We start from the raw sequence: 22,836 nt of genomic DNA, 5'->3' as shown, positions 1-22,836 counted from the left end.
GATCCCTGGCGTGCTTGAAAGACCATGCAGCCGGTTTTAAAGAGGGAACGTTGCCGGACAGGCAACCAGTGTAGCGCCTTCAGAAGTGGCGTTGAATGGAGGGAACGAGGAAGGCCATACACTAACCGAGCTGCCTGGTTTTGCACAAGCTGAAGTTTTCGTAGGCTATAGGCCGGGATGCCGTTGTACAGGGCAATGGCGTAGTCCAACCGGGAGATCACAAGGGCAGACATGATTAACTTTAGTGCCAAGGGGGAGAAAAAGCGTGAGACAGTGCAGATAGTACGAAGAGTAAGAAAACAGGAAGAGACGACAGAGCTGACTTGTGAGTGAAGGGTGAGGTGATTATTCATTTTGATGCCTAGGGTCTTGACTGTAGGAGAGGGAGTGGGCGGGGAACCTAAGGAAGAGGGCCAGAAAGAAGAGGTCCAGGGACTGGAGGAGCCACCGGTAAGGACCAGCTCGGTTTTGTCCGGGTTCAACTTCAGATGGTTGTGGCTCATCCAGTCCCTGATGAAGATCATGATGACAGAATCCTAACTTAAGACAGAAGCCTAACTTAAGACAAAATACTAATTTAAGACAAAATACTAATTTAAGACAAAATCCTAACTTTAGACAAAATGCTAACTTAAGACAAAATACTAATTTAAAACAAAATCCTAACTTAACACAAAATCCTAACTCAAGACATAATACTCACTTTACTACTACTAAATGCCTTCTGTGAATACCAATAGTAGTAAGTTTAGGATTGTCTCAGATTAGTTCTGTGAATCGGCCCGAGGTTCCTACAAGCAAAATATTTAAGGGTTTGCATGAGGATCATAGGAATATAATGGACAGCCTTTGGTAGGAAGAACCGCTCACCTGTTAGGCCCCGAATAGAGGACATATATGAGCTTGTGCTTATTTCCCGCGGAATATTGGGAGATTATCTTGAGTGCAGTGTGCCTGTTTCAGCACCAAAGACTAGTTGTCAATAAATGCCATAACTATTCCAAAAGCGGTTTGAATTCTATTTTAAAACTAATTAATAGACAAAACATTCCATTCATGCACATTTCTGAGTTTTATCTGTAAAGCACTAAAAGCACTTGCTCCTCTGGTAATTAAAATTAAGTATGTAGTAATATAATTGAGGATTAAGTAGTTCAGCTTTTGCCCCTACCATCAGCTGGTACAGACACCCCATACTGTTCTTGCCTTTCAACCCAGATTCTACTATACAAACTTCTGTACACACTATGCTGAGTCATCAAATCAGACCTCAGCACCCCCACGGCCCCACTACCCCATACCCAAGCTCCCTTCTAATAATGGAGATAATGTTTCAAGCTATAGATCCTTCTCTGCCTTGCGTATGCTCATATCCTATAACGAAATATCTGTCCCACATCCATAAGCAGCGGGCAGTGACCATAGCTTCCCAACACAAAAGATTCAATTTTTGATTTTGGGGTAAACTGAGCTTTAACTTGAAACTATACACTGAGACAAATTTACTGATATGATGATGTGTGGTTAGCTTTCAATGACTTTTATGCTTGAACTATGTCTTTTTCTCTGGTCATGTTTTATCCTGATGGTATCTCTTGTATGGGTCATATAGATTATTACATAATAATAGATTTACCTTGTTGACTTTTCTTTGGTCTGTACTACTGTTAAGAAAATCTGAAATATAATATTTTAATAAAAAATAGACATTGATTAACATTTTTGAACCTCGCAAATGTGCCTGTCTCATAGGAAATAAAGATTGCATACCGTCTAATAACTTTATTTTCATATTCCTTTAGTTTATGGGAAATATCAGAAAGCCACTCTAAATATCCCTTGGTGGAGCAGTATCTGAAGACGAAGAAAGGTTCCCGCAATCTAATAATCAAGTATCTCTTCTGTCGACTGTTGACGTTCTTTGTTGTCCTGCTGGCGTCCATCTATTTAGGATTTTACATCACTATGTTCTCTTTGACTGATGAGTTCACGTGCAACATCAGAACTGGGATTTTGAAGAATGACACCTCGCTTCCTGCATTAATTCAATGCAAACTTATTGCAGTTGGAGTCTTCCAGCTTCTCAGCTATATTAACTTAATTGTGTATGTGATTCTGATGCCTATGGTCCTCTTCAGTATATACAAGCCTTTCAGAAAGAAGTCTGATGTGCTTAAAGTGTATGAAATTCTACCTGCATTCGATGTCCTTCAGTTCCATTCAGAGTTTTATGATGACTTGAGTCTCTTTCTCCTGTTCCTTGAAGAAAACATTAGTGAACTTACTTCCTACAAATGCCTCAAGGTTCTAGAGAATATTAAAGGCAGGGGACAAATATTTGATACTGTTCAAATGCTAACCCGCTTAGGAACGCTAAAGATGGATGCAAAACTTAACATTGAGCAGAAAACTGGAACGGCTTCTGAAAATAAAATTGATCTGAAAGGTAAGGTGAAAGAAGTATGATGAAGTGTAAAAGTGGTAGAGGATGTTTTCCTTTTATGCATTGTAACAAAATAGTAAGTTGCGCCAGTAGGAATAGACTTATGGGAATGTATTTTTGTTTTTACATATTTTTATTAATAGAAAACACAGCATCATATACAAAATAGATATTTCCGAATACGTATAATAATGCTCATCTATTCTAAAGACACCTGTAAAAGGAGTCGAGTACTGGGTATACATATACATCATAGTATAATTTAGTATTAAAAAAAAAACCTGTGAATCATTTCTACCCCTGTTGACAGCCACCCTCTCAAGGTGCCGTTTTGAGTCATATTCTCCAAATGTCCAATGATAAAGCTATGAAAAAAGAACAAGAAACGTTTCCCCCTCCCTCAACTAGACTCCCCCTCCCTTCCATGTCTGGTTGCGCCCTTCCCATGTATCATTCTCTCTTCCCACTTCTGCAGTGATGTACTGACTGTAGGTCCTGGGGTAAGTATCTTACTATTCCTGTAAGTTCCCGTCCGGCCTGCTCCCCGCCTTATCATTCTCCGTATCCCCACTTTGGGGTGTCCACGGGGTTCGTCACTTTGGAAATCTCTCAATATTGCCCTCCATGCTTGTAAATCATCCTCTAGCTTCTCATCACACTTAGTTTGCTGCATTCGCACAACCTCAGCCGTCCCCCATTCTTTCATATCTGGCATCTATTGTGTCACTCGTGGTTGTCTGCGGTTCAACCACCATATAGCTATCCGATGTTTTGCCAATACCAACCCCAGAAGAACAAATCTTCTACTGAGCCTTTTGTTTTTAGGTCTGGGCAATAAGCCTAGCAGCACTACCTGGATCTCCCTTGTTATTGCCCACGCCGTCGCCTCCTTTAGAGCAGTTAGGACGTCCATCCAATAAGACTGTAATTCTGAGCAGGACCATACCATATGTATAAAAATAGCATTCTCTTCCCCGCATCTCGGACAGCACCCCGACCAGTCTGGGTAAATTCTATGTAATATCTTGGGGTGAGAAAGTTCTGATGAACAAAATTAAATTGTATTAATTTAAAGCGGGTGTTTGAGCTCACTTGTTTAACCCCTTCATGAATCTTAATCCAGTCTTTGTCCGTTATGGGGTCCACTGTCAATTCGTCCCACCTCATCTGAATCGGGAGTGCCTGGACTGTCATATCTTCTTGGATTGCCCAATATAAGTGCAACACCCATCTCCGTTCCTTAGCCATAACTATCATTGTCTGTAACACGTGAGAGGTCGGGGGCTCCTCTGGGAACATGGGCCACACCTCCCTGGACACCAGGGCTATTTTCCCATATGGTAGGAATTGTCCCGGCCCAAACCATAAGTTTCTGTTGCTTTCTCGCAGGTATACTGTTTATTGACATATAACTCCCCCATGGTCAAACCACCCCCCTCCTGCAATCTGCGCTCCGACATAGATGCAGAGATTTGACAAAATGGACAAATCACCCATAAGGACATATCCGGGGCATAAGGAGCCCTTTGCAACACCCTCTGAATCATGAGTTCCCATATCTCCGCCACATGTCTAATGAGGTACACATATTCCCATCATTAACAGCTCTGGGAGTATGCTTTCTCCAAAGGTCCCCGCCAGCAGACCTTTTTCCCAGTTTCCGTCGTCCTCCATCCAATACACAGCGTGCTGTAGCTGTGATGCCATACAGAAATATTCTAAACAAGCACTGGCGTTGCCAATAGGTCTCGCAGTAGGAAAGTTTGAGCTATTGGTTTTGTAAATGACATTTTATATTTATATATTGTTATTGACAATGCCAATAACGATATATAAATATAAAATGTAATTTACAAAAGCAATAGCTTAAACTTTCCTACTGCGAGACCTGTTGGCAAGGCCAGTGCTTGTTTGTTATTGGTAAGTAGGTGTCCTCAGAAGTGTTTCTTGAATGGGGCATTTGTTTACTTTTTTTTGTTTTACATGTTTGATGATTTTAATTAGTGCCTTAAATCTGAAAAAAAATATTTCGGAGACGCCAAAGAAAGTTAATTACCTATTTGTGTTTATATTCGAGTTGTATAGCGCTTCATACCACTTGTGAGACGCTGAAGCACATAGATGGAGAGGAGCATGCTACACAGCGAGAAACTGCTTGGGTGGAAAGAGGTTGTATTTGCAGTGTGGTCTGTGGAGAAGTGTTTTGGTGTCGTGCATCAGTAATCAGACTGGTGCTCTTAGCCAGTCTTGGGCTCTGGTGTTTAAATTGTAGAGGCAGGTAAATATTGAGAGGTAGAGAGTGGGCCGTTTACTTGGGTCATTTGCTATCAGTAATTATTCATGTCCCCATGAAAGCTTCTTTTAATTTGTGTAACCATGAGCCATCGACCCTTACCTATGCTAATTGTCTTAGTTGGAGGCCACCATTAAGGAGATGTAGCCTAGTGGTCCGAGTTGCCAGCTTTCTCAATGGCAGCGCAGGTTCGAATACTGGCCTCGGTTCAACAGCTTGTGATTCTGGGCCAATCACTTAACCTCCCATGCCTCCAAAAAAGTTCAATGTAAACTTGTGCTCATGTAAAGGACTCTAATGCGCTTGGGCCATGTATGCTCGACATAAAAAATACAACAAGTAAATTAACAAAATAAGCATGAAATGAAGTAGCTGATGTGATTCGGACCTCTTCAGTATTTGTTTTTACGTGTTGAAAAGGAACCCAAAAAAAACTCTGTGGGTGGGGGATGGCCTTCAACTCTGAAGAATTAACCTTGTGCCCGCTTTGAAGTGGAGTGGGGTGTTTTATGGCCCTTCAGCACAGGTTGTAAATGTCCGAGTCCGACGGATAGAGGGCTTGATAGCAGACAGAAGGTGATGGGGTGGGCACCGCCTCCCTCCTCGCCTACGGCTAGTTTTCGTGAGACAGAAACGCGATGCCAGTTAAACCGGACAGGAGGGATCATTCCGACTCGAAACGGCCCTTTTTCAAGGCGCATGACAAAGCTATTTACAATGGGATTTGTTGGCCCGTCTACAGCCTGGTTAGAGGGCTGGTTTGTTCCTGCACAACGTGCATTTTGGGGCTCCTGGGTGAATAGACTGGTATAGTTATTCTTGGCAGCGAAGCTTGAAGAGCAGGGCGGCTTACTGTGTGGAAGCTCAAGTTAATCTACTGTATTTTTTTCAATGTGCTTTGAGCCGCGCATGCAGAAAAGAGCTAAACAAGTGGACAAAATAAGCTGTATTTAAAGTGACAACACTGCACAAAAGGGTAGACATTTTAATAAAAATCAGCCGCCTTCAACTGGCGACTCTGGGTCTAGGGCACAGTGTGATCTCAGGCGGTTCGTACTTATTAATCCATTTTCTACCAGAGCTCTAATACCAGTAGTGTGCGGAGGACAGCAACATATTCCCCCTACAGTAAGTAATGTATGGCAATGAAAGAACAAGTGGGGCCATGGGTGAGGGGAGGATGCTAGACCTGTACAACACAGATGGGAATTATGATCCAGAACTGTGACCACAATTATGCAATTCTTTAGGCTGCGGTGGCACCTGGAAGTCGAAAAGAGAACACGGAGAGGCAATAGTTTGCGGGGAGAGAGGGGATGTGCTGGTGTGGGAGGGGGGAGGTGCTGGTGTGGGAGGAGTGCTGTTAGGGCAAGGCTGTGTTTGCGGGGAGAGAAAGGGGAGGTGCTGGTGTGGTGTGGGAGGGGGGAGGTGCTGGTGTGGGAGGAGTGCTGTTAGGGCAAGGCTGTGTTTGCGGGGAGAGAGAGGGGAGGTGCTGGTGTGGGAGGGGGGAGGTGCTGGTGTGGGAGGAGTGCTGTTAGGGCAAGGCTGTGTTTGCGGGGAGAGAGAGGGGAGGTGCTGGTGTGGGAGGAGTGCTGCTAGGGCAAGGCTGTGTTTGCGGTGAGAGAGAGGGGAGGTGCTGGTCTGAGAGGGGGAGTTGCTGGTGTGGGAGGAGTGCTGCTAGGGGAGGAGAAGCCTGATGCCGGATGGGGGCGGGAGAGCCTGGGAATGCGAGAGGCTGGGCTGGGCTTGCATGCGATGCGCGTGCATGTACACGCGAACTGCATGAAAACCGCGGGGCTGAAAGCCCTTTGGTTTGAAGATGTTTTCGCCACTTGAGTTCTCGCTCCGCTCAATGCGCTTGCGCACATCGATAGGTCGCGAGACCTAAAAAGGAACCTCCAGTCACCCATTTTGCTAGGTTCTCTGAAGAGTGGTCAGGCTAACCCTTTTATGCCTGGTGCCCCATAATAAATCTATAAGGAGATTATCTAGCATTTTAAAACATTGTTGAGGGATCCTAAAGAAAGAGTGCTGCATCCTGTATAGGCACCTAGGTTGGACAATCATTTTATTTATAGCGATTCTACCCATAAGGTATAAGGGCAGCTCCTTTCAAAATTGCACCGATGCGCGTAGTCCCTCGATTTCTCTCCAAATGTTTTGCTCCAAGTACTGTTCAGCTGTCTTCGCTAATCTAACCCCATATCTAGGTGCTCCACTTCCCAGGGGAAACCCATCTCTGTTAGTCCCTCTATGGGAGTCGAAGCTAGGATCCCAAATGGGAGCAGTTTCGATTTCCCGGAATTAATCCACAACCCTGACAACTCTCTGAACTTTCCAAGAATATCTAATAATATCGGTATCACTCCAACTGTTTGCTGTAGGTATATGAGTGCGTCATCTGCATACACAGACACCACATGGTTAACCTCTCAAAACGTGATCCCAAAGCCTGCCATTTCCTTTCTGAGGGCCACGCTAAGTGCTCTATCGCCATGGCAAAAAGGAGCGGCGATAACGGGCATCCCTGTCTGGTGCCACGTTATAATCCAAAGGCCCTCGAGACCAACTTCCCCAACCTGACTCCAGCATAGTGTTCTGCGTACATGAGCCACACTACAGACCTAAGGCTGTAATTTCTTTAGACACCTCCATGACAGGGGCCAGCAGTGCAGACAGCTCTGCTCTTCAGCTTTGATTGCTCATTTGCCAGAAGCTACTGTGCAGAGTTCCAGGTCAACCCAGAGGAAGGAGGGCCGGGAGCTGCATGACTGTGCTATGTCGATCACTTTTCCATAGAGCCAAACTGTGGAAATGGGCTGGTGATCCTGATTTGCCGCAGTGGTGTTCTGTGACCTACACCAATGACATAAGGACTTCTGTATACAGTTCCTGGTATATAATTGTGTTCCTTTCCACGAACATCAGCCAGAGTAGCTGTTTAAACCATATAGGCTCCTACATTTTCTTGCATGGGTTGCCCAGCTGATCTCTAGCACATATTTTCCTTATTTCCTTCTCATATTTTTTGTCTGCCATTACTATCTTGTGGAAGTTTCAGATAGTTCTATTCAATCAAGTTGCAGCATATGGATTTTTTAATATTTGGAAACATATGTTTGCTAAATAATAGTCAAATGAAACCAATAATGGCTATTCAGACACCCACAACATGCTTCAGGATGCGGATCTTAGACAATTGGCAACATTTAAAGTAAATATGTAAAAAGTAAGGTGCCCATCTAAGTGTGGCGGGCTCACTTGAGAGGGAGACATAGCACATGAGTAGCAGTAAGGTTTTCCTGTTTCTCTTAGAACTTCCCATCTCCTAGGGGGTCCTCCTATTTACATCGTTATTTGTGAAACAAGGGCAACACAGTCTGTAACATACCGCTCAGCTCACAGGTTTTAAAGCATACGAATATATACTCTAAGCGACATTTAGGGTAAGATCACATTAAGAGTTCAGCACACCATGAGTGGAGTTTCAATTACATCAACTAGAATTTTACAAAATACCTGCAATCCAGACATGCACTAGAAGGGAGTCAAATTTGACCAGAGCTTATCCCAAAGTATAGTCCCCAGATTCTCATTGAGATGCTTGAAGAAGGAATTTATCTCCAAAACAAAAATAACACTAACGTGAAACACTCATAATACTCTTCTGAATCTGAGGGACAAATGGGAGGAAGACTTAGGGAAACTTAGTAATATGGAGGGAGCTGTTGGAGGCACCACAAACACTGACCTGACTTGTTGATTAACAGACTCTATTACACCTCAGTGCAGCTCAAGAACTGACTGTTATAGTTGTCACCAAAGTGAAGGGAATTTTCTCCGTATGACTTGGAATTGTACCATTAATAAACAAGCATTAGAAACCCAATAGGTCTGGCAATGACCGCGAGCCTTTTGACTTTGTTTTGTTTTGTTTAGGTTTTTGCCAGTGGCAGCTAGTGATTTGAGCAGACTGAAGTAGGGACGAGCGGACCACACATGTTATGTTATTTAAATTTGTAACGTGCGCAGATACTCGAAAGTGTCCCGGCGCGGAGCAAAGAGAAGTAACCAACAGATAGTTAGGCGAAAAGAAAAGTTTTCAAATTCTTCTTGAAGATGCACGGATTTTGGATATTCCAAAGTACAAGAGGAAGAGCGTTCCAGGCTGCCGCTGCTTTCCTTGCCAAAGAGCTGCCTCCAAGCCTCAGACGTTGGCAGTGAGGGACCAGAGCCAGGCGCTCGGACAGAGAGCGCAAATGATGATCTGGGGTGTAAAAGGCAAAGCGTTTCTGTAAATAGGAGGGGCCAAACCCATGCAGGGCACGATGAGCCAGGACCAGGGATTTAAATTTGACCCGTTCAACCACCGGCAGCCAGTGCAAAAAGCGCAAATGAGGCCTCATGCTAGTTCTGTCTGGAATCCCCAAAATGAGCCTGGCTGCTGCATTCTGGACCACCTGAAGTTTCCTGAGCATGTAAGCCGGAATGCCCACATAAAGGGCATTGGCATAGTCTAATTGAGACAAAATAAGAGCGCAGATAACACACTCCTTCGCCTTCATAGGTAGAAGTGGAAGAAATTTGCTCATAGATGTCAAAATCCCAAAGCAGGTCCCCACAAGTTTTTTAATCTGTGTGGCAAAGGAGAGATTTTCCTCGAACCACACCCCTAGGTTCATGGCCGGCTTCCCTATAGAGGTGGGACTGGGACACTCAGGAGGCCAAAGAATATCTCTGAAGTTCAGAGGGAACTTCCCGAAGAGCAGAATCTCTGATTTTTCTTCAATGCACTTGAGTTGTGCAGCAGCTAGCCAATGAAAAGGCAGTGTTGGGCCGAAGAAACCGAGTCCACATTCTTGTCCCAAGTAAAAAGGAGCTGGGTGTCAGCAGCATATACCATGACCTTAGCCCTAAGTTGCGCTGCTAGGTATACCAGAGGTGTGACATAGAAGTTAAAAAGCAAGGGGCTAAGAGAAGACCCCTGTGGCCACTACCTGAGCAGAGGAGGAGGATGGAGGAAGCCATATCTGTTGAACCCGTCCTTCTAGGAAGGATCAGAGCCAACCCCACACTGCGCCTGACACCCCAATCTCTGTTTGCCTCGATAGGAGGAGGGAGTGAGGGACAGTGTCGAATGCCGCCGAAAGGTCAAGCAGAACCAACGCTGCTTTCCCTCCGGCATCCCTAATTGACTCCACCACCTCCACCAGGGCAGACTCTGTGCTGTGGGAGGCTCTAAACCCTGACTGGGCTGGATGTAGCAGACCCTCTCTCTCCATAAACTCAGTGAGTTGTCTATTCACCACCTTCTCGTATACCTTGGCTAAGCCAGTTACCAGGGAGATGGGCCGGTAGTTTGCTAGGATGAGGGGATCAAGGGACAGCTTTTTTTAGAAGGGGCAGAATCTTGTCCTGCTTCCAGGCCTCTGGTACGCAGGCATCCTCAAGAGAGAGATTGATAATCCTGTTGACCTCGTTATTAATGGTCTCGGCAACAGCTGCTACCATTCTTGCTGGGCAGGGATCCGAAGGGGAGCCTGACTTCAGGCCCTTGAGAATTTTAAGGGACTTCGAAAGGTCCACAGGCCTGAAGGTATGCAGAGAATGCTCTGGATCAGCTGGTAGTGACACCATCACAGTTCTGGTGTCCATATTGCAGGGGGCAAATGCCGCCTGGATAGCCAAGATTGTATCCCAAAAGAAATTAGAAAGGCTCTCACACCAAGTGTCCGTAGATTTGGACTCCCTAGAAAGAGCAGCCGGGAATGTAAAGCTCTGTACAATGGAAAAGGTTTCTCTGGCGTTATTTTTTGCTAATTCAATGTGAGAGGCATAGAATTCCCTCTTTGACTGTTTTATTGCATCATAGTAGATGTTTTGTTGCGAGCGAAACCTCTGCTTTGCCCTCAAACAGTATTTACTGCAGCGCCATCCGCTCCCGAATTTTACACTCCTGTTTCAACACTTTAAGATCTGGGGTGAACCAGGGCTTAGATGGAGAATCCCTGGAAAGTCTTGGACAAGGTGGCAAGGCAAGCGAATCCACAGCACTGCAAACCCAGTTAGTGAATTCCGCAAGTCGTCCCTCAAGATTTCCCACAAGTGAAGGCCTAAAGACTTCCAGGGCTTGGCTGAGCGCCAGAGGGTTGATTTTACAGAAGGCTGGCTTAACATAAGTGCGTACTATTGGTTCACAATTAGTGACATTCCAAGTGAAATATGTTATACAGTGGTCGGACCAGGAAACCGAACATGGTTCCTCTACTACAATGGGAAAGTTGGTGCATATAGGATCCAATATATGGCCTGCCTTATGAGTAGGCACATTGACCCACTGAGACAGTTGAGCCAGGTGCAAGGACTCAAAACAATCAAGTGAGTCCTTATTGTGAACCTGGTCAAAATGGATGTTAAGGTCTCCTAGCACCATAAACTGAGTGAACTTCAAGGCTCTAGAGATGACAGCAGCATCCCATGTTTCCAGAAAAACAGCCCACCAGACCCGGGGGCCTATAGTTCAAAGAGCTTCCCATAGTGAAGTGGGCTGAGAAGCAAATACTAAAGTCCAAAGACTCACAGTTGCCCCATGAATTAGCAATGCCCATGCAGAGGTCCCACTTCTGCTTGTAAATAATGGCCACTCCGCCCCAACTCCCCTCTAGGCGATCAACTCTAGAGAACTTGTAGCCGTCAGGAGTAGCTAGAGTGACAATAGGATCAGACGCAGAGTCAAGCCAGGTCTCTGTGATAAACAGCAGGTCAACAGGACGGTCGACAAGTAGGTCAAAGACGTCAACATGATGTTTCCTAAGAGACCGGACATTAATTAGTGCAGCGGAAATAGATAGACCGCAGTGAGACGCGGAATTAAGAGGGGTCGAAACAACAGGGCCCGCCCCCCAACTTAAAGCCACAAGTTGGACATATGGTATGGTGGGAGGCTGCCACATCCCAGGACCCTTGCTGAGAGCAGGACTGACGGCAAAGAGCCTACAGCTGATCCCTGGTATACCGCAGGCCCCCCCTCCTGGAGATGGACGGGCAGCGTGGCTGGCGCTGGCCGCTTCTGGGATGCTGATGGGTGCAGACGGACTTGCCTTAGGTGCGCCCGCTGCACGTCAGCGCCATCCCCTGATTAAATGCGGAAGGGGAGGAGCGCCGGTATGAGCAGCTGGAGCATCAACCCCCGTAATGGCCGGTATGAATGAACAAGCGGGAGAGCGCTTGAGCCTAGCCGGTCCAACCTCCACTCAAACAGCCCAGAAGAGCTGCGGTGGAACGGGGTGGAGTGGAACACACAAAAAGTAGGTAAGCCCACAGAATAAAAAGATTTGGCAAACAGTTTAAAAACAAGCCGCAGGTCCGCTATTAAAACGAGCGAAGCTCTTAAGTACTGTACAAAAATAGAATCAAAGTGCAAATGGCATGAAGAAGTCCCCTACTAGCAACTGATACCCTCTCAAGCTCTAAGTGTCAGCGCCATCCCCTGATTAAATGCGGAAGGGGAGGAGCACCGGTATAAGCAGCTAGAGTGTCAACCCCCATAATGGCCGCTATGAATGGCCAGGCGAGAGAGCGCTTGAGCCTAGCCGGTCCACTCTCCACTCAAACAGCCCAGAAGGGCTGCGGTGGAACAGGGCGTAGCAGAACACACAAAAAGTAGGTAAGCCCACAGAATAAAAATATTTGGCAAACAGTTTAAAAACAAGCGGCAGGTCCACTATTAAAACAAGCGAAGCTCTTAAGTACTTTGCAAAAATAAAATCAAAGTGCAAATGGCATGAAGAAGTCCCCTACTAGCAATCGATACCCTCTCAAGCTCATGCACACAAACATACATACTCACATTTATCCATCGACATTCACACTCACTCATACCCATACATTAACAAGCATGCACACATACACCCAACATTAAAAAGCACATGAACCCACCCATTCACAGCAAAAACACACTGATACACATCTGTTTTTTGCAAAACCTTATTGTTGAAGTTGCCGGAACCACATCGATCTGAAATAAAAAAACATTGGTTATGAGAGCAAAATATTTTTGGGTCTCTAAAAGCACATGTTGTCAAATAGTCAGTGGCAGATAAGGGAACCAGGGGCGGCCCGTCCTGAAGGACAGGGTGACCCTGCCCCTCCCCCCACCTTGTTGCAGAGATGAAGAGTGTCTGTCAGGCTGACAAAAGGTCAGCCTGATAGACACTCCTTATGTTCAGGTCATGCAGCCAGATGCTATACAGGCCCTGCCTCAGCTGAGCTTTGCCTGGCTGTGGATTTCACATTTGTGTGGGCTTGAACTCTTCAGCTTTGTAAAGCACCTCAAGTAGTTCCCTGTGATGATGAGGGGGTAAATTACAGATAGACTTAGACATTTACGCTTCAGTTTTAAGCCATGAAGTGTCCAGGGCCAAGTGTCAATCAGTGACACCTCGTCACAGATTGGGTTGGGTGGGGTGAGGTCAACAACTCCCCTGACTCCCTCCCACTCTGTGAAGAGTAAGGGACTGTTGACTCTTCTCACTGGCTGACCTTCAGTCAGTATCAATCTCCAGGAACTTCCAGCCACCAAGATCATCCTTTCCGCCCATTAAGTTCTATATTTTCAAATGTTTTGTTTGTGCGTGAGTGCATGTTTGTATGCATGCATGAATGTATGAGTATTAGTTTGTGCTTGCTGTGAATGCATGCATGTGTGCTTGTGAATGGTGGGTCTATGTATGCATACCTGTAAAAGTATGGGTGTGAGTGAGTGTGCATCTAGATGGGTGTGTATGTGTATGTTTGTATGTGTGCGCGTGTGTAGCCTGCCTCCCCACCTGCTTAAATTTCCAGTTGCCACTGAAAAGAACTACATTCTATGTGGATGGGCTCCTTGTAAAAGGGAAGAATACTGTCATTCAGAGTGATGTTAGCCAATGGCTGAAGTGGGCTGACCCATGCTATATGCTTTGATGGGTGGAACAAAAATGCCCCGGTTACTTACCGGTAATCTTCATTACTCCGAGTATAGTCTTCCTCGCCACATGAGTTACAAAGTGAGCATCAGCTCCACGACAGAACCCTCCAAAGCAAAAAAAGACTCCCACCCCCTCCCAACAAGGCCGACCAGTCACACCTGACCTCTATAAGAGGCGGACCGGCCCAACCAACAGCCTGATCTACCAAGCAAACAATGAAGCCGATAGCCAGACAGGGAGGGGGGGAGGGAACTCATGTGGCGAGGAAGACTATACTCGGAGTAATGAAGATTACCGGTAAGTAACCGGGGCATTACCTCCTCGTTAGTCTTCCTCGCCACATGACTTACATAGTGAGCAAATACCCAAGCCAACAAGGCTTCATTGACCACCATAAGAACAGCACTACACGGTGATGCAGAGAAACCAACACAAGGTTGAATCAGAAAAATGAAAAGAAAACAGGGATCACAGGAAACCTGAATCAAGACCTAAAGACAAGAACGGGCCAACAAAAGAGCCGCAGCTCCTGTACTCAGAACGGCCCCAGCGAAGTCCCCAGGGACAGCACCCCCCAAGACAATGCGATAGAGTTCCATGAACAAGTGGGGGGACGACCACGTCGACGCCCGACAAAACACCACAGTGGAGACACCCTTGAAGGGGGCCCAGGACACAGAGACACTCCCCGTGGACCGACCCTGGACCCCCGCCGGAACCACCGAACCCAGCGAAGCATAGGAAAGGACGATAGCCTGTGTAAGCCAGCGACTCAAGGTGGAAAGAGAGGGCTAGTGGCCCGAATGAAATGGACCGAAAGTCACAAACAGGCAATCCCACCGGGAAAGGGAAGACGTGCGCTCAAGAGAAACCAAAACAGCACGCCGGACAACCAGCAAGGACACGGAAGGATCCGCGACGGGAGGAAAGGAAGGAAATGACACCTCCCGAGACCCGAACACCAGGGAAGGAACCCTGGGAAGCAAAACGGGGTACATGCCGGAGAAACCACCTGTCCGGCAAAACCCGCAAGAAGGGAGTGGAGCAGGGGAACGACCCCCGCACGCCCAAACGCCCAGCAGACACCACTGCCACCAGGAAAAAAACACCGTAAAGGTGAGGAACCGCAAAGCCACCGAGGCCAGGGGCTCACAGGGCGGACCCTGAAGTGCTCACAGAACGAGAGGGAGATCCCAAGGGGGAGACAGGCAGAGCGTCCGAAGGCGACGGAGAAAACAACTCCGGAGCCAAGCGAGCCACCAGGGAATCCAGCCCGTCGAAAACCGGACTGCGGAAGGCCCGCAAGACAGCCCACAGGGCCCTCAGGGAAGAAGGGGCCAAGCCCAAGGAAAACCCCACAGCCAGGAAATCCAAGACCCGCAAGGGGTCCACGGCGGCGGGGTCAGCACCAAGCCGACCGCACCAACGCGAGAAAGAAACCCAGTGTCGGGCACAGGAAGAGAAAGTGGAAGACCCGCGGGAGCCTCGCAGCAAAACCACAACCCCAGAAGAACAACCCCGAGCAAGCAGCGTCATCCGCCCAAGAACCAGGCCTGCAGATGGAGCCAGGCCAGGAGATAGAGCCGGCACAACACCGACTCCGGGAGCGGGGGTCCCAACAACGGAACGAGAAGATCCGGGATCGGCCAGTAGGCCTGAACCGCCAGCACGCCAAGGAGAGGGCACCAGGGGCGGCGGACCCAGCCGGGAACCACCAGAAGCACCCCGGCCCTGCCCAAGCGAATCTAGCAGAGGACCCGTGGTATCCGTGGGAACGGGGGAAACGCGCACAGCAGACCGAAAGGGCAAGCGAATGACAGGGCATCCACCCGCCACACCCCCGGACCCGGGAGGAGAGAGCAGAACCTGGGCAGGAGGGCCGAGTCCCCGTCTGCGAACAGAACCACTGGAGGCAGACCGAGTCGAGGCACCAGGCGCCGAAACACCACCGGGGCCAGGACGAGACAAGGAAACGAAGGAAAGATCCGACTCAGTCGAACCGCCTCCACATAGTCGGACCCCGGGGGAAAGACAGCCCGAAGGGACAGGACCGACGACTCCGCCCAAGAAAACAACCCCCGAGAAAGTAAACAAAAGGAGCGAACCTTGCACCCCCTCTGAAGGCTGACACCGCTCCACCCCGCCAGGTCGACTGACCCGACCAGGACATGGGGACCTTGAAGCAAAGGTGCAAAAGACGGCAGGCCAGGAGGACTGCCAGCAACTCCCGAAGCACGAGGAGCTGTGAGACAGCAGGAGATCCCAACGACCCCCAAACGACCCGGCGCCAAAGGACGCCCCCCCCCCCCCTGACCGAACCAGAGGGGAGGACCGGATCCAGGCACACGACCCCCGAAGGAGGACAAGCCCGAGACGGGAACCGAAGGGATCACCGCACCTAGAGCAGGGAGCCGACGGAGGGGAGACCCCGCCTGACGTGAAGCCTCACCCATGAAAAAGACGAGGCCGAGACGTATCACACCTCCAGACAGGGAACACCAAGACCCCCTCCCGGCGAAGAAGACCCACCAGGCGGGCCAGGAGCACAGGCCCCACCCCCGGGCCAGAAGGCAAGCCCAACGGAAGCACCCGCAACCGAGAGTGGGAACCCCCACTCGCAGTCCGGCCTCACAGGCCAACCCATGGTCCCAGAAAACCCCTCAGTTTAGACAAGGGAAGGAGTAGGTACACGAACCCGCCGGGAAGGTGGGGCCCCGCGGAAGTCCGCAAGGCCAGCAAGACCGGACACCGGCCAGCAAGCCCGAAGAGCCCAAGAACCGTGACAGCCACGTCCCAAGACGGGACGTAACGGAGGCGACAGCCCCCCCCCCCCCCCAGGGAACCCCCTGGAGTGAGATGGCCGAAAGCCAGGAACTAGGGGCGAAAAAGGGAGCGGCAGCACCAGTATGAGACCGGGAATAGCCGAAACTCGGGCCCGGAAGCCAAACCTCAACGCACCCCGTGAAGACCGACACCCTGAAATCCGGGTGGAATGGCCGAAGGACCCCGCCCAAGCAAGGGCGGGACGCCCTCACCCACAGGCGGACGAGGAGTCCGAAGGAAGGCCGCACCCCGGGGAGTGGGCCCCAATAGAAAGGACCGGAGACAGCCAGAGCAGGCCATACGCCGAAAACGCCGTCCCCGCCGACGAGGACGCAGCCAGACCAGACGGCCGAGCCAGCCTCGCGGCCACCAGTGCGGCAAAGGTGACAAAGCCCACCTCCACCACGCCCTTATCCACCTCACAACGGACGCAGGCAGAGGAAGGGAGTCCGGAGACATGCGTAGAGAACGCACCCAGAGAAACCCTGGGAACAACCACCGCCGCAGGAGGGAAAAGCAAGCCCCACCATGGAACGAAACACGAAGTAAGCGTGTCATCCCAGCGCAGGGGCCATGCCGAACTTCACAGTAGCGTAACACGATTTAAGAATAGCGCACTACACACCCGCAAGGGCACAAGGCGCTCGTACGCAAGCTGCTGTGGACCCCATCCTGGCTAACCCCCCGAGGCGTCCACCCCCGGACACCCCCAAGGCGGAGGCCAGGCATCCGAAGCATTGTGGGGGCCGATGTGGCGAAAAAGCAAGCTACTGCCCAGAGCCGCAGATTGGGACTCCATGAGTGGAATAGGCACCGAGGCGAGAATTACCAGGTCCGTGGACGAATCCGACCCCAATACCCGCCGAGGCGGGGAACCGAACTCAGGTCCCGGGCCCGACCACAGCCCCAGGGTCTGCTGCTCCAACCATTGGGCCACACTCCCCCACTGGGGCCACCGAGAGGGAGACGAGGCGAGGAGGGGGCAGGGTACCCCGCCGCGCAAGGCCCGCAGACCAAACTCACTTGAGTCCGGCGCAACCAGACGGCCCAGGGCGAGTCCAGGACCGACTACACAGCCCACCTCCCCACATGTGGAAAACACGGGCCCCCAGGGCGCCAGAAAGGGAAAACAGAAACAAGTGAACTGTCCCCACGTTGTACCGCGCACCAATAGAGCGCGCCAGGCACTTCTGGGTCGACACAAAAAACATTTTAGAAATGGGAAATGAAAACCCAAACAATGCGACCACAAAAACGAAAATGCCCTCACCGAGGATCGAACACCGGACCCTCCGAGAAGGAGACAGACGCGCTGTGCACGCCGCGTCCAAATCGCAGAGCCAGCCTGAGAATGCCGCGCAAGACCGATGAAGGAATTCATCGGTCGCACCTGGTGGCAACCAAACCCCGCCCCCGAGAGGCGGGAGGCGCTCGGAGCCAACTCCAGCGCGGCAAACCGCCGCGGCCCGTAGGGGCCAAAATTCACGAAGGGAGGCGGCAGCGCCCAGCGCAGCGAAACCGAGATGCAGGAGGGGAGCACCCGGACCCGGACAGCCGAGCCCCCGAGGGCCCGCCGACATATGAGGTAGGACCGAGCCCGCCCCCGTTTATTATATTTGTGCACCCCTGCGAGGGATCGACCTTGCGTCACTCAGCCTAGAAGCTGGGAAATCGGCCCTTTTACACGCCGTGTGCCTGCAGACCCATCGCCTCGCCGAAACGCCGCCGCCCCAGGCAAGGCTCCAGCACGTCGCGCTCTACAACTGAGCCACCTAACAATAGCCTAGAGCCGGCAAATCAAAACGTGCAGCCAGCGTACACGTCCACAACTCGTGGAATGAAGGTAGAGCGCAAATCCAGGCGGAATAAGCCAGGCACGAGGCAAGAACCTCCAGTGGCACAAACTCTGCAGATTTCAGGCGGAAACAGATTATGAAGAGTCAGCCCAACGCAGACCAAAACAGGGGAGCAGCTTGAGCCCAGGAGTACAAGAAACACATACATATGAAGGGTGTATCTTCCCCAAGCCTGCAACACCCTGCGCTGGACCCAAAAGCCCACACAGTGGCCAGGGCCCATCAGTAACGACCTGGGGAGACAAGGGAATGTCCAAACACCCCACATCCCCGGCCGCCCCCCCCCCCCCTGTAAACCCCTGGCACGCTATAGCAGCACCTAACCGGCCCCACAGGACCGGGGGAAGGAAGAGGAGGGGGGGGTTTAGGCATAAGGCACCAGGGACCGCTAAAGCAGGATCCTCAACCCTAAAACCCAAGGGCCAGCTCACGCCGGCCCATCTTACCTGTACAGCGCCTCTGGAGAGAATCGCGCAGAACAAAAAAAACAGGCTGTTGGTTGGGCCGGTCCGCCTCTTATAGAGGTCAGGTGTGACTGGTCGGCCATGTTGGGAGGGGGTGGGAGGCTTTTTTTGCTTTGGAGGGTTCTGTCGTGGAGCTGATGCTCACTATGTAACTCATGTGGCGAGGAAGACTAACGAGGAGGTAATGTGAATGACACTACAGACCGATAGATGAAGATGGCCGGTTGAAAGCCCTTATAAGTAAGTACATTATATATATAATTTTAGTCAAATCAAAAGGTGTCGGCTAACGTCAGACCTAAAAATACCGGGAATAAATCACAAATACCCTCATACAAGCATTGGTTGATACGCATGGGCATTGTTGGACAAAAGGGGGAAAGCAAAATACTGGAGGCCAGAAAGAGACCTTCCTAAAGAAGAATACTGTATAGATATTCATGTTTAGATTAACCAATTTACAAAACCCAGGGATGTCTGAATCAACATCATTAGATTTGTAGTTGTTTATGGGATCATTAGTAGTATCATTTCCAAATAATTTCAAAATAAGCTGAATTAAACAACTTGCTCAGCTTGGGGGCTGCTTAAATCGAATAGATCATTCAGTCCAAGACCTGTAACCCTACCATAGGCAGGTCTGCTAATAGTTATCCACCATGAGAACTTATTGTTCAAGAATTGTATGGTTTTTTTGGTTGTATAACACACACAAAAAAAAGAGTATTAATAAAAAATATACAAGGATAAAGCACATCTGTTTTGATTGGCAACAGATTTTGTACCTGTATTTTTTACTTCCCCACGCACATAACATTACACTAGTAGGTAGAGAAGGTAGATGATTTCCACACCATGGGTTTGTCCTGATGTATATCCATCACCTTTTTTAGTCAACTGAAGTGCAGAAGGCTACTGACGATTAATCTAGAGTCCTAATAGCCCTCGGTTAATTTAGTCTTTAAGCTTATGTTACGAAGGCACTCCTATTACAATATTTTAAAACACCCACCCTCAGTGTCGAATAGTTTTCACCCCAAATAACCATAGTGTTACTGTAAACCCTCTCCATTCTCATCCAACAGCTATTCAAGAGGTCTTGATCATCCCACAAAGCGTTATGACCAAGGCGAAGAGTGGACCCAATGATGAAGCATCGCATAAAGGTGGGTAAGGGATCAACATTCCTTTCTGAAGAAACACATTTTGGTTTTAGGAGGAACTTGTCACCGGAGTAGGTTCTTTTTTAGGACATCACAGTGTTGATATGGAAAAGGTGTTTTCATTCTGAATAGGATCAACATTGCCTTGGTAGCATATTTATCTATTAATGGTAGATGTGTTGTCTCTGGACTGCGCACCCACTCCACCACAAATTAAATATATTGGTGAAATTCTTTTCCTAAAGGCTTCCCCAGAAAGCTGAATATAGGGCGATATTTATGTAGGAGTTGCGCCGCCTCTGCACCATGCAATAGGGCACAAGAGCGCCACAACTCTTAAGTTAGATTTTCCACGCAAGGCCACCTTGTGTGGCTTGTTAAATACAAAGGAATGCGACGCAGCACAAATTTATGCATTGCACTACTCTGCCCCAGCGAGGCGTTCCATGTGTGGTGCATGGGTGTTCCCATGCACCACCCGAGGATTTTGCTGCATTCCCAGATTTACCATCAGTGGTAAACCTAGGACTGCGTCGGAATACCACGCCTCCCAGGTAAGGCGTAATGAGGAGAAATATCTGTTCGCGGCATATGAGCTGTAGATCATATGCTGTGCATAGATCGCCATCTAATGTAGGGTCCGGATATTTGCTCTTTGTTTTTCTTCTAAGAAGTCTTTCCAGTCACGAGGTAGGTCCCAACACATATCACTATCCTCATCACATCACATAGCCTATTGTCAAAAATATAAGTGCTCCCGCGTCACTCGAAGGTCGAAGCACGCCCCGCCCCGTAGAGGGACTGGAAGACCCCAATGATGGGAGAATGACACTATGGGATTCATAGTGTGTGAGGGGTATTTTAAAAACACACAGTGCCCTCATTCTGCCACTCGCAGAGAGGCCTGATTTTCAAATTGCAGTGTATCCATGAGTTTAGAGAATATACAAAATCATATAAAATTAGTCACCACTCACATTGATAGAATCCCATTGTTTACAAGTCCTTTCGGTGATACACAGCATATGACTCAACAGCTCTATGTGCCAAGAACAGATGTATCCTGGGTAAGTAGCATTTTCCTTATTTGTCCTTGTTGCGTCCTCTTTCAATGTGTGCTGAATTCAGCAGTAGCATGGAGATAGGAAAATGCCTCATGGTATTTTTTATGTGCAGGAAGGTGCCCCAAAAACAATCCGGCGTACAACACAGGAGCCATTGCACCATGGTGAAAGGGTTCCTGCTTTGGCACTAGGCAGCACATTGTGCACCAGTGTTGGGAAAAGACAGAATGCTGTGTACTATATTAAATAAAGCACTTACCTTCCTTTTCCCTATCACGCAACGCAGCAAGGTGACTTTCTGTGCTGCATGATATTGTCACAATTATGCCCCATAGTCTTGTCATACCGCCCTGCACTGTTGCATGCTTTATTGCATGGTTCTGTGGACGATCGATTTCTAGCTTGCAAATAATCTCCTGAGCTTGCCTTATGGCACCTGCACCCTACACTTTATGTCCCTCTCACACAGACTATTGCTGACAGACTACTTTATAGAAAGCATAGGCTGTGTGGTACATTAAAGCTACAATAGTCTCCCTACATAACTTATGCAAGCCTCTGCAGCATGGGTGCTCATGACCAGATATTTCTTTCGATGGTTTCCTCACCATTTGAAAAGTCCTTAAGTCTTCCTGCCCAATGAAACAGCTCATGAATACTAGCTCACTGTAGGGAAGGTAGGTTCAGCACTGAAGACAGTTGCTGTGGAAACCGTGTCCCATATGTTGAAATAAGTGGCTTGCATGGAAGAAATTTCAGTGCATGAGCTAAATACCTTGACCTCAAATGTCAGAAATCTTAGATACTGCATATCCAATAGCTGACTTCAGAGTCAATTCATGAGCGAATATCTGCCTCTTTCGCTACACCGACCGGATCCATACTAACGAAATATGAGGATATGAATTCCTTCAGGGTTATTGGGGTGCTGCAGAGAAGATTTGGAAGTAGATAACTTACATCTTTGCATTCTTTCTGCTCTACTTTACCTATATGGTAACTAAAGGGAGCTTAGCTAGAGCTTGTGGCACCCGGGGCTATCCCTCAGATTGCCGCCCCTGGAGCGGGGGCTGGGAAAAAGGACGGCGAGCACTTGAAAGAGGTCCAAGAGACACGTAGTATTGCTGCTAATAGTTACCTTGATCATGCAAGTTACATGCACAGACATGACACGGTCCAATGCTGCATAGTTGACCGGCAGTACAAAGGAGAAAACACAGACTGCATGGTCTATCTGGGTACTCAGAAAAAATGATGTGACATCCATCAGAGAGCTGCGTGAACGAATACCTGGTAATCCCATCAGCACATATATAAACATGCACACACATGACACTTTTTGGGGATCCATCATCTACAGCTGACATTAAATGACCAAATATCATGGTCCCCCCAATTAACTGGCTTCATTTTAGCTTCTGTAACTATTAGTTAATAGAAAGCTTTTCAATTGCATGAATGAAAACGAGTAAATGCAATATATTTATCTATCTATTTATCTATCTAGCTAACTATCGATCTATCTATCTATCTATCTATCTATCTATCTATGGGCAAAGTGTAATCTATTATTTGTCAGCAATAATCTGGATGGGAAGGGAAGGGATTTACAAGAAGCAAAGCCTCAAGTGTGTCATGAGGACTATTCCCCAACTCACAATTGGTAGTACATAACACGTTACCCTACCCTTTGCATACTTTATGTATGACTTATTTAGTAGTTATAAAGAAATACATTTATATATAATAAAAATTTAAGAG

The 22,836-nt window shown here is 48.5% G+C and overlaps 1 protein-coding gene across 1 annotated transcript in view; it reads left to right on the top strand.

The window, feature by feature from the left end:
* The window catches only part of LOC147660951 (pannexin-1-like), a 219,489-nt gene that overhangs the window by 176,712 nt on the left and 19,941 nt on the right, over window positions 1–22,836 (top strand). Inside the window, exons 4-5 of the mRNA XM_086951414.1 lie at window positions 1,803–2,446; window positions 19,934–20,014. Coding sequence (XP_086807540.1) covers window positions 1,803–2,446; window positions 19,934–20,014 — 725 coding nt within the window. The remainder of the gene's footprint in view (window positions 1–1,802; window positions 2,447–19,933; window positions 20,015–22,836) is intronic.

Source organism: Lissotriton vulgaris, unplaced genomic scaffold (genome assembly GCF_964263255.1).
Source record: "Lissotriton vulgaris unplaced genomic scaffold, aLisVul1.2 SCAFFOLD_1007, whole genome shotgun sequence".
Lineage (NCBI taxonomy): Eukaryota > Metazoa > Chordata > Amphibia > Caudata > Salamandridae > Lissotriton > Lissotriton vulgaris.
The sequence above is the reverse complement of the archived record's forward strand: the minus strand, read 5'-3'. Positions and strand labels throughout refer to the sequence as shown.